We start from the raw sequence: 12108 nt of genomic DNA, 5'->3' as shown, positions 1-12108 counted from the left end.
TACATTTTGGTTACCAAGGAAATAGCCCATGTCGGTCCTTATCTCTTCTTTGTTCCTCTTCTTCTGTTACCAAAGAAATGCCTACCTCCTTATCTTTCTCGGGCTTTCTTTGTAACTTCTTTGGAATTTGGTGTCTCTGCCTGCCCGGTATGAATCTAATTTATAGCTTACTTGTTCAGTCAGGCATCTGGCTAATTGCTTCTAAAGGAAATGGGGTGGGGGAATGGTGCGCTCTCTTGGAAGGCAATCAGGCATTCAACAAAGAGATAAGGTGGGGGAAAGAAACTCTGTGCTCTCTTTGCAAAGCACAAAGCAAGTTGTAAACCTTATAAGATGGAGTGCACTGTTACATGTATGTGAAACATATACATTATGTGAGAAATATATATACAGAATATAAAATCATATATTAAAATAATGCCCTTCAAGATAATACGGAACCCTTGGCCAAATCTGCTGTAGGTAGACCTAGAACCCCAGTCGATGCATATGGCTTACCACTTAATTCATTTGCAACATGAGCAACGTGCCTAGGGCAGTCTAACCCAGATTTCACAGAAACCACATCAAGGAAAGGTTGGCGGGACAAGAATGCTGTTCTTTTATTGAAATTTTTAGATTTACCATTGCATTTTGTACAGCTGCAATAGCAGCAAATCCTTGAAGGTTTTGTAAGGTTCTCGGCTACCCAGAAAACTTGAAATCAATCAACAACACTAAATAAGAGACTTCAAGCAGGGACTTCTCTAAGCAGCTTTTTATTTGGCCAACCAAAAGTCTGGGTGCACACACCATGCACCAAGAGAGAGCAGGGTGGCACACCTTGGGGACAAAGACACAGCCTTTTATAGTATTCTTACAAGGGCAGAACTAATTAACATTATGATGAAGATGAGGTTTTTTTCTTATGCCCTTATATAGTTTGGTTCTCTTTTTCTGGTCAGTCAGCTACTAAACATTCCTGACATTCCTTTCCCCCTGACCTCTCCCCAGCAGGTATCAGTTTACACAAAGCCCCCTTCTCAACCTTCTGGCTACCATTTTACAGGAGGCCCCTTTTCTCAACATTTTACACACACACCTTTTTCTTAATAATCATGTAATCCTTCATTCAATAGTAATTCAGTTTACACATAACCCTTCAGTTTTGCAGAGCAAAAAGCAGAAGAGATCCTATATGACAAGGCCTAGTGATTAAAAACAGAAAACTACATTAGAGCATCACTTTTATTTCAGATTAAACACGTTCATACATCGTGGGAGTCAAAGGTATACTTAACACATGTGTTTGTTTAACCCTGGGCATTCTTGTAGTTTTGAATGGCTTTTAACAGGGATTCAGGAAGATAGGGGTGGTTCTCTTGAAATGTAAAACCAGGCAGATCTGATACCTCTTGCCTCTGCCCCAGCAGGCTTTTTGGAAGATGTGAAATTGTAATTGGTGGGTTTGCATGACACACAGAACCACGACACAGCCAACCCACCCATGTTGGGTGAACTCTGACTTTGTGTGCCTGACACACACACAACTTATTTGCCACGTTTGCCCGTTTTTGAGGATCATCATAAAGTCCTCAAAAAGGCTGAGTTTTACACATTAGGCTATGCCAGTGTTTCTCAACCTTGGGAACTTTAAGATGTGTGGACTTCAACTCCCAGAATTCCCCAGCCAGCATTCTGGGAGTTGAAGTCCACACATCCTAAAGTTGCTAAGGCTGAGAAACCCTGATACAGACAGTTTCCTTGGGGTGGGATCTTGGTGCACCAGGTCTCTCTACCTGAATCTTCATAGATGATAAGTCAATCAAGGTCCATCAGTACAGTGACCACACATTCTTTATTTCAGAAAGCTGTCCTTTAGATGCATTTATTTTTCAAAAGCTCACTTTTCCCCTTTATTTCAGTCCTTACACTTCTACCGTACAAACAGTAGCACTTAACACACCGTCTTTCAAATTCATGTGAACAATATGGAAATCAAATGGTCTTTTAAAAATAAATGGACATCTACGGTTTGATTTTAGATATTTTTATTAGAATAGGCATTTTGTAAAGCTTTCCTTAGCTTTGCTCTTGAATTTGCCTTTGTAGAGCAAAGATACAGGCATGAACAATTAAAACAGGTTATCCTTAGGAACTTCTTTCAGATTGGCCCCCTTTTCAGGTTTATTTTTTCCAAGAAAATATGGTCCTCGTATCTATCAGTCTGGATGATTGAACGTTATCTCCAGGTTGGTGGTGAGATTCCTCCAAATGCCAGTTGAAGGGGGACAGCAGAGAGCGATACCCCTCTTTTTTCCTGGGGAACAGCCCAGAAGCATTTGGGGGCCAAATTGCTCCAGTAAGACAGGCCTTGACCTGATCCAGGGGTCTTGCCCCACTTCCTTTCATTCCCGTTAAGCCTGATGAACTGGGATCCAGCAGCCGTTCTTGCAGGCTATAGCAGAAGACGAGACAGACACCCCCCCATCCTGTCACATCAAAGGCTGTAGTTCCCTAACATACAACCCAGCAACCGCAACTGGATTCAGGTAGCATAAACCATAGTTTACAGATCACACCGGCTGGGTTTAGGCAAGACGCAAGATTCTTTTTAGGAACTGGCATCTGAGAGCCCTTATTCACCATCTCCAACTCCGTCTGTCCAACCCAACAGGATGTTGGAAAGATTTCTGGAAAGGGATTTGGGACACTGCCCGTCTCTTGGTCAGCAGGGTAATTTTCCAAAAACAGAACAGAGCAGGATCAAATTTGGTGTGACGGGAGAAGCTGGCAAGAGAAAGATAGGCTGGATCCAGCTCGGGACTGTGGAGAAAAATATCCTGGGGGAAAAAACTCACAGAAATCCCTTCTGGAGGGGAAGTTGAACTTTTGCTGCTGATGCCACTATTCTAAGCCCTCTGCCTGGTGGTATTCACAGGGGGGAGGTCAAAATCTGCAAGATGGCAGGCACAGGGTTGCAACTGAAGCTCCGCCCCTTGTATGCAGATACCAGGCCCCTCCCTCTTCCTTTCCCAGTCACGTGACCCCAAGCAGAACGTATGGTGCCCACCTGTTTCCCAGGGCATACCTACACACAAACACGCAATACAAAGGGAAACCCAGCAATGCAACTCACACAAAATGGACTACTTTGCTCTGCAGAAGGAAATACAGACCTCTCCTGCAGCTGTTGCTAGCGAAGGGGTCAGAAAGAATTTCAAAATCCCTGCTCAGCCGGTTTGGTATCCTACCTTTTCCAGATTAGAAACCTGAAGGCAGGGACTTTTGTTTCAGTGACAGCTAAAGTTTCCATGGGGGTGGGTCCCCAAAAACCCAAATTTGTAGTGAACAATAAATAAAATTAAGAGCCAATGGTATGCATATGATATGCTTATCCTTGGCTTAGTTAACCCTACCTTCTAGGGTGCACAGAATGCTAGGCTTAAAAGGAGGCAGATGGGTGTGTGTGTGTGTGAATACAGTCATTGAGATAGACAAAATGTGGGTCTCCTTCCTTCTCAGTGAACTCTGGGCCAGTCCCAACCCCCTGCCATGCCCCAAACAAGCCTGGCTGTTTTTGTGAAGATACTCTACAGCAGTGTTTCTCAACCTTGGCAACTTTATGCTGTGTGGACTTCAACTCCCAGAATTCCCCAGCCAGCATGGCTGGCTGGGGAATTCTGGAAGTTGGAGTCCATACAGCGTAAAGTCGCTAAGGTTGAGAAACACTGCTCTACAGACAGAATGTGCATTTACTCACAGTGCCCTAAGCCATAATAATGTTTTTTCCCCCTCATTTTGGATTAGTGCATTGTATAAACCCAGCTAATGTGGCTTACAACATGTAGCTCCAGCCTTGCCTACAATGGAAACATTGATTGCAATGGAAATTTCTGCATAGAAGACAATCCTGGTTGCCTTGCTCTGGAACACCTTTCTTGCTTTTTTTTTTTATTATTATTTGGAAATAGACCACATGGAAGCCTTAAGCCCAGCTCACCCCAAAACACGTATCTGTTCACACATTCTTTGTTTCTCAGGTCCAATTCCCTTTGGTGGGACAATTGGGTGTAGAAGGACAAGGACTTGGAGCAAAGACAAGGACAAGGACTTTAGATCTACCCTTGGCTCCAAGGGTAGATCTAAAGGACTTTCCAAGATGTTTAAGCATCACTTTCCAAAACCCATCACTCAAATACATTTTTCAGAAAACATTCCTGGAGTTGTTTTTTTTAAAAAAAACCCCTTTTCTTGATTTAACATCATTGATGCACAAATGCAGTTACCCTCCCCTTGTTTCTGTTTTGATGGTCTCCTTTTCCATTCTGCTGCCAAGAAAACTATGTGAGTAGAGAGGCAAAGAGGACAACTGAACAGCAAACCGCCGGTGTCCAGTGTTCAACTTCCATAAGTTGGCTTTTAAATATATATATATAGTCTGGTAAACTTTGACAGGTCTGCAAAAAAAGCTAAGCAAGATGAGATTTGTTCAGTACTGGCTCTGATATGATGGAATATGACAAATGTATTAGTTATCAGATTTATATCCCGCCTTTATTTATTATTTTTTTTACAACTCAAGGTGGTACACACAATGTTCCTTCCTCCTATTTTCTCCGCCAAAACAACCCTGTGAGGCGGACTGAGCTGGAAGAGAGCGACCGGCTCATCATCTTTGTTTTGGCCATTGATTTAGCACAAAATTGCCACCTCTGGGTGGCCCACTCATCAACAAGACCGCAAAGTTAAAAGAAATTTCCAGAGTAAGGCATCATGAGCTTCACTTGAAGGAGTCTTATCGTTTGGCCCCGTTTCAAGCATCTGACTGATTTCCCACTCCACACACACTCCTCTTTCTTATTTCCAATTATAAAAAACACAAGAGATAAGATCACTGTACTCTGCAGGTCACAATGAATCACTGGAATAACAAGAATCAAACATCGGGCCTTGTTTTATTAATGGTTCTCTCAGCAGCTGCTTTCAAATCTAGTTCCGGTACTCAAAATTACACAATACAGGTAGGTCTTGATTAGTGCGGTTAATGAATCCCACCAAATGGTTGCATTATTTGAATTTGCACTATTGGAAGTGGTACTTCTGTGGAAATATTGCTTCCAGCTTGATGGAAATATGCAATTAAAATGTTTTTATTTATTAATGAAAGAAGATAAACTCATACTCAAAGTGTACCTGCTCTCTCCTGCATTCTGCTGTAATTCTTCAAAATAAGCCTCTTCCTTTTTGAGCTATCCCCAAACGGAACCTTTTTTCCATTTTGCACAAACGACAATTGGCGTCTAAAACCCCGATGGCAACTCTGCACGCGCTAGCCTCAACTGCCCGCACCCTAGCCTCGCACTAATTGAATTTTGGCTTGCATTAAACACAACCCGGTATCAGTTTATAATTTGCATTAAATTGAATATCATACTATCCAAACTCGCACTAATCGCGACCTACCTGTATAAGCTGCGACCTGACCTGTTAGTGGCAGGAATTAACATCTTCTACAAAATTCTACAACATCCACCTCCACATTGGTTAGTGACCGCTCTGAGAATCTTGCAATACAATGCAAAAATATTTGCTTTCCCGAGCAATGGTCGAAAAGTGCCCTCTCTCTGACTTGACTTTGTCACATGGTGCCACCTCATCAATTATCTGATTGGCTGCCATGGTCAGGCCGGATTAGCTGGGACCCTTTCAGCAGGCGGTCCTTGCGTTTAAGAAAAGGGCACCAAAGCAGCAAATGGCAGCAAAGACGACGTGACAAAGAATGAGGGGCCAGGCAGGTTCAAGAAGGTTCTCCGCTTGCGAGAGAAAGTCCTAGAAAGGGGCATTTGCAAGGGACTCAAGAAAGTCAAGGTGGAGGCTGCAACCAAGTGATCCAAGCCCCTCCCCTTTTTATGTGTGGGGCTTGTAAAAAAGAGGTGGGGCTCCTATTCCATGCTATAAGGTTGCAGCGGCCATCTTGACTTTTTTGACTTCTCCTGCAGATGCTGCTGAGCGTAGCTCGAATTTCAGGAAATGAAGTTTGCAATTCTCGGGCAGGAATTGCCAACTCAGCACAGCCCAAAGACTGAGGCTCACGTTAAAGAAAGGCCCGAAGAAACCACACAACCACACAACCGCCATCTATTTATTACAAAGGAACCACACATAGTAATTCATGAAAATCACAACGTTTGGCGAGTGTAATCTAGTTCAATTCACCTCGACTTTACCGCCAACTTTGCTGAGCAAGCTCCCAATCCCCATCTGGATTGGAGTGGGAAAAGTTATGGCTTCTCTTGTAGCTCAGTTTTCTGGTTCTCTTTCCCATGCATAAGAAGAACAGATCAGTTCCTAAGGTTATTTATTTTTTCTACTCTCCTCTGGATTCCAGTTAGGTTTTAGAGAGATCTGGTTCGTGGCAGCAGACAAAATTTGTCTAGTCTGGGTGGGATCCTTGATGCTCACACACACAACAGACCTGCTAGTAAATACACACTCACCCGCCAGCCTGGGACAACACCTACGGTTACGCTTTTAGGACCTCCCCATCTTTGTGGGTCCGTTTATGGACCACCAGGTGTGCGCTGCAGGTAAAACACCTGCCACAAATCACGCAGGAATAGGGTTTCTCCCCTGTGTGGATTCTCTGGTGCTGCAAGAGGTGTGCGCTCTGGCTGAAACTCTTCCCACAGGTGACACACTTATAGGGTTTCTCGCCCGTGTGGGTCCGCTCATGCTTCACCACATCTGAGCTGGTGGTGAAGCTTTTCCCACACAGGGAGCATTTGTACGGTTTCTCCCCCGTGTGGATTCTTTTGTGCTTCACAAGATCTGAGCTGGAGCGAAAGCTTTTCCCGCAGGCTGGGCATTTGCAGGGTTTCTCCCCCGTGTGAGTCCTCTCGTGCTGAGTGAGGATCATACTCTGACTGAAGCTCTTCCCGCAGTACGAGCATTTATAAGGTCTCTCCCCTGTATGGCTCCTCTGGTGTTTCACGAGTCCTGAATTGGAAGCAAAACTCTCCCCACAAGTGCGACAAGTATATGGCTTCTCGCCCGTGTGGGTTCTCTCGTGCTGGATCAGGTTCGAGCTGCGTTTGAAACTTTTCTCGCAGAGGGAGCAATTGTATGGTTTTTCTTCCGTGTGGGTCTTTTTGTGGTTGACAAAGTTTGAGCTGGTGGTGAAACGCTTCCCACACTCAGGACACTGATATGGCCTTTCCCCAGTGTGGGTCCTTTGATGAGTCATGAGGTGGGCGTTGGAGCAGAAGCTCTTCCCGCAGAGGAAGCACTTGTATGGCTTCTCTGCGGTGTGGAACCGTTCGTGAACGATCAGATAGGACCGTTGATTGAATCGCTTCTCACACACAGTGCACTTATAGGGCTTCTCTCCTGTGTGGATCCTCTCATGTTTCACGAGATCCGAGCTCTGGTGAAAGCTCCTCCCACAGTCAGAACACTTGTATGACTTCTCTCCTGAGCGGTTTCGTTTTTGATGGCTGATAAGGCTGGAGATGCTGCAGAAACTCTTCCCGCAATCAGAGCATATATAAGACGTCCCTTCGACCGAACTGCCTTCTTCCAGCACAGGGATAATACTTGGCAGACCCTCCGATCTGTGTGGAATCTCAGAGATTCCTTCCACTTTGTGGAAATCTGTAATGTCTGGGGCCGTGTCCAGCAATGAAGCGCATGGTTCCAGGTGCTCAGGATTTTTCAGGTCAACAGCTTCCTCATTTTCATCCATTTGTCCACTAGCAACTTACTTTGTTTAAAAAAAAAACAGAGAGAGAAAGATTAATAAGGTGATGCTCCAGGAGAATATCATCTGTCTGTCTGCCTGGTAATAGAGAAAGAGCGTGTTGCAGGTCCACACTCTGAGTGAGGCAGATGAGGTATGGACCATCAACTGCCTTCTTGGCAGTGGCCCCATTTTATGGAATTCTCTCCTCTGGAAGTAGAAATGCCCCCATTCTATTGTCACTTTAAAAACTAGGCAAAGCAGTGTTGTTCCTGCAGGAGGTGGGAATTGGCCCTTAGGTTCATTTAATCGAATGATCTCTGCGATGTCTTAGAGACTGACGACCTGTTATTTGTATCTAATTTTTAACATCTTGCTTTTTTCTTGATCATGCTCTTTCACAACGTCCACCCTCCGGAACTATAACAGACTGTGAGAATAACCTTGGGAGACAGGAGGAAGAGCCACAGTCTAGACAATAGTCTGATAAGAGAAATCTGAACCCAAAGGAAGGATTGGGGCGTGGAAAGTGTTTCAGAAGAGACCTTCCCTAGTTCTCTGGAAAGTAAAGGCAAGGGAGGGGAGAAATGTTTTCAGACTTCCAAGATCCTGTTACTGTAACCCAGTGTTTCTCAACCTTGGCCACGCTGGCTGGGGAATTCTGGGAGTTGAAGTCCACACATCTTAAAGTTGCCAAGGTTGAGAAACACTGCTGTAACCTTCAATAAAGATTGTGTTAGTACTCATGGTTTTGGTTTCTTGTCTGGTCTATCTTGAATGGCTGACAGGAACAGCATCCCGCAGAGACCCATACAGACCCCACCCTGCTGACATTCAGGAAATCACTGAAAACATGGCTGTTCTCCCAGGCTGTGGGGTAGAGTGGTAGTTGAGCCCCTGTAGGTTTTGTTGCCATACAGAGTTGGCCTTCTGGATGCTGATGACCTGTTTCTCTCTTTTTTTTTTTTATTGTTCTTACTTCTTTAATGTACGGCTCATCTGAAGTCAGGCGGCCTCTATACTGCATTAAATAAATACATTTTTAAAAATTGTTGTGCCCCACCCAGAGCTCCATCTGGATGGGGGCAGGCTCTAAATGCCAATAAATGAATGAATGAATGAATGAATGAATGAATGAATGAATGAATGAATGGATGGATGGATGAATGAATAAATCCCTCCTCTCTTATTGCATGGAACTTATTGCATAATTATTATGACAATTTTCTCGGCTGCTGTGTATATTTATTTTCGTATTGTTTTTAATTGTTTTTATTGCTTTAGAATTGTTCGCCGCCCAGAGTCACTTGGTTGAGATGAGCGGCTATAGCAATTAAATAAATAAATAAACTCCTGCTCACTCTAAGTAGTTCCTGTTTCGTGACAAGATGAGATTGAACATGCATACAGATTGGGCTGTTTTGGTGACTCATCCCTTTGATCATCGACTGAAAGTGAGCAAACGCTTCACTTGTTTCTATCATTAGTTTTTTCCCCTTCCAAAGATTAATGGACTCTCCCTTGGGAAGACACCAAGAGATCCAAATAAAGATCTGTCTTACTTCAGTCCAAAATATCACATCGGCTATTAAATTTCTCTACCCTGAGACAGACGGCAGAAGAAAAGGGAAAGAGGATTATTATTATAAATAGCTTTATTTCGAATGACTAAGACTCCAACAGGAAAATTCTAAACGCGTTCTCCCAAAGGGTTCCCCCCCCCACACACGTTTATTTGATGGTGCAAAGGGAAAGCCCAATAAAAGCTCCACTTTAAACTGTACAGCTTGGCAGGAAAAGCCCTGTTATTTATGATAAATAAAGCACTGGGTCTGGTTAGCCACACATCCCCATCTTTTCAGCTAGCCTTTGCAGTTGCAGCAAAGAACACAAATCTTTGATGAAGATCCTTGCAGGTAGCGAGGGTTGCCTCCTTTGTTCCTTTCAAACGCTTCACCAGTGTACTTCTGCCTGGGGTCCAGCAAGCATGTCCTCGCAAAAGTCCATTCAGGCGCTTTCCATTCACAGTTGAGAAGCCAAGCTGAGTCTGGGGGTTCCACCTTGGAGCCCTACTAACGTGCCTAAAGGAGCAGAAGCCCCTTCCCTTCGTCCAATGTGCCACCAGATCCAGTAAGGTTTCAACAAAACAGGGGAAGGGGGGGCAAGGACAGCTGTCAATCATCCATCTGCCTTTCACCCTCCCCTCTGGAACATCACCCCCCCAGGTGAGGTTAGCCCCAGCCTTTATGGCCTTCCAGAAAGCCCTCAAAACGTGGCTTTTCCAGCAAGCCTGGGGCTCCCCTGATCACAGGGAGCCTGTCCGTCGCTTGCATTGGTAACATCTCTCCTCTCGTGGCCTTCTTTCTTTATCTGTACTGTTTTTAATGGGTTTGTAAAACGTTTTAATTCCTGGCTCTCTTGCACCCCGCCCAGAGTCAGTCCGTGTGAGTAAACAAATAAAATAAAGACACCCCAGTTTGCAGAGGTTTGACTGCATCCCCGCCATGCTTCGCATCCGCCTGTTTCTGCAGAGCCCCAATCAAGTTTAAGGCACGGGAACAAAGGGGGCTTTCACTTCTGGAGGCTCCCTCCTCCCCACTTCCCCCCTTTCCCCAGTTCAGCGGCTGCGCTCCCTTCCCTTCTCTTCCCTTCCCCTCCTACCTCACCCACCCTCCCGGCTCTGCCCCGCCGCTCCTTTTGTCTCCCCGGGAAGGCAAACGAGCCGCGGGAAACGGCGGTGCCTCCTCCCCGCTCAACCCCACCTGCAAGGTGCGACGCAGAAGCCGCTTATCCGAAGATCGGCGGCGATCGCAAAGGTCCCAGATGGGCCAGCCTCCGCCGGAGCGATGGGAAGGGCGGCGGAGGGGGGAGGAAGTGGCGGGGAGGGGGGAGGGGAGAAGGAACAGGAAGTGGCCGTCACTTTTAACGGCCCCCCGCTCGCGTGTTCGTACGGGTCTCTCTAGGAATCGGGTTGGAAGGCTCGACAGTCAGTCCCCTTGAACGTTCCATTTGGGGAATCGGGCAGGTCCGATGTACAGAGAACTAACTGATCCTGGATTGGCGCCTAACAGATATGTTGGACTCCAGCTCCCATCATGCTGGCTGGGGAATCCTGGGAGTTGAAGTCCATACATCTTAAAGTTGCCGAGGTTGAGAAACACTGGCCTAGCCACTCTAATGCATCTGATGAAGTGAGCCGCAGCTCCCAAAAGCTCCTGCCTTCTTATAACGTTTGCTAGTCGGAAAAGGTACTGCTGGACCCCTCCTGATTTTTGCTACTCTAGGCCAGTGTTTCTCTACCTTGGCAACTTGAAGATGTGTGGACTTCAATTCCCAGAATTCCCCAGCCAGCCATGCTGGCTGGGGAATTCTGGGAGTTGATGTCCACACATCTTCAAGTTGCCGAGGTTGAGAAACACTGCCCTCGACTAACAAGGCTCTCCCCTATGATTTCCTAGTAGAGAATCACTAGCCGCCTAGAAGTTGTTCAACTACATTTCCCAGCAGCCCAAGCAGCACAGGTAACAATGAAGGATGCTGGGAATTGTAGTTAATCAAAACATCTGGAGGGCATGACAGCTAGGAGCAGCTCCCTGGTTCCAGTGCATCCTCCTCATAAAGGGTACGGGCAATCTCCTTTCCCCTTTTTCAATTTCCTTAGTGTTGGATTTTAAATGGTAAATTCCTCTCCTAAAGACACTGCACCTTGCTGGTGTTACACTATACTGCTAGTATCACTGCAGCTGATATTCATTGGCATGTTTGTGTGGCTTCTTCCCTCCTACTTCTCAGTCTTAAACGCACATCTCTCTTTCACAGTCTCTCAGACCCATTCACGCATGACGCAGCAAGAGATCAGGGTTTGTCATTAAAGAGTCCCACCTGTGATGACCTGCAGGTGAGAACAGCAAGGTGCATATGCATGAGAAAAGTCATGTGTAAAAAGGCAGGCATTGTGTTACCAAAGTGTGTCCATCCTGCCCTTTTATTTGGCTAGGCTGCAGTGTTTCTCAACCTTTGTAACTTTAAGATGCATGGACTTCAACTCCCAGAATTCCCTACTGGCAGGTGCTTCTGCAGAAACCATCTTGAAGAAGGGCAACCCTGTGGGTGCTTGTGTGGCCGTTTTGCAAAATGGCAAGTCGGTTTCCTCCATACAAGCGGCCTAAAGCACAGCCATCTTGGCAAAGGGAGAAGTGGTCCCTTGTTTTGGTGTTGTTACCAGAGTGGCCATCTTTGCAAAGAGCAGACCAGCTGGCCTTTCTTCAACTGGCCCAGCATTTTAGCAAGCCAAAAAGAGAACTTGCTCCATGCATTTTTATTTATCAAGATAAATTCTTATTTTGTGGGAGGGACAACGAAATTGATCCTCTATTTTATTCCTTCATATG

General features: G+C 45.5%; 1 protein-coding gene across 2 annotated transcripts; it reads right to left on the bottom strand.

Moving 5' to 3' along the window:
- Nucleotides 1-6108: 6108 nt before the first annotated feature.
- Nucleotides 6109-10609, bottom strand: LOC148213910 (uncharacterized). 2 transcript variants are annotated; one of them, XM_088129660.1, is made up of 2 exons: nt 10480-10609; nt 6109-7741 (listed from the first exon to the last, which is right to left on the bottom strand). In XM_088129660.1, the coding sequence occupies exon 2, from the start codon at nt 7721-7723 to the stop codon at nt 6506-6508; it is 1218 nt and encodes a 405-aa protein (XP_087985786.1). In that variant the 5' UTR covers nt 7724-7741; nt 10480-10609; the 3' UTR covers nt 6109-6505. The 2 variants fall into 2 exon arrangements, with proteins under 2 accessions (XP_087985786.1, XP_087985787.1); XM_088129661.1 differs by having other exon boundaries at nt 6109-7737; nt 10480-10596.
- Nucleotides 10610-12108: the final 1499 nt, after the last annotated feature.

This window comes from Python bivittatus, unplaced genomic scaffold, assembly GCF_059951505.1.
Source record: "Python bivittatus isolate LINGU-HERP-01145 unplaced genomic scaffold, Pbiv_v1 ctg000810_np1212, whole genome shotgun sequence".
In the NCBI taxonomy this organism is placed as follows: domain Eukaryota; kingdom Metazoa; phylum Chordata; class Lepidosauria; order Squamata; family Pythonidae; genus Python; species Python bivittatus.
Note: the sequence above shows the minus strand (reverse complement) of the source record. Positions and strands in the feature narration are given on the sequence as shown.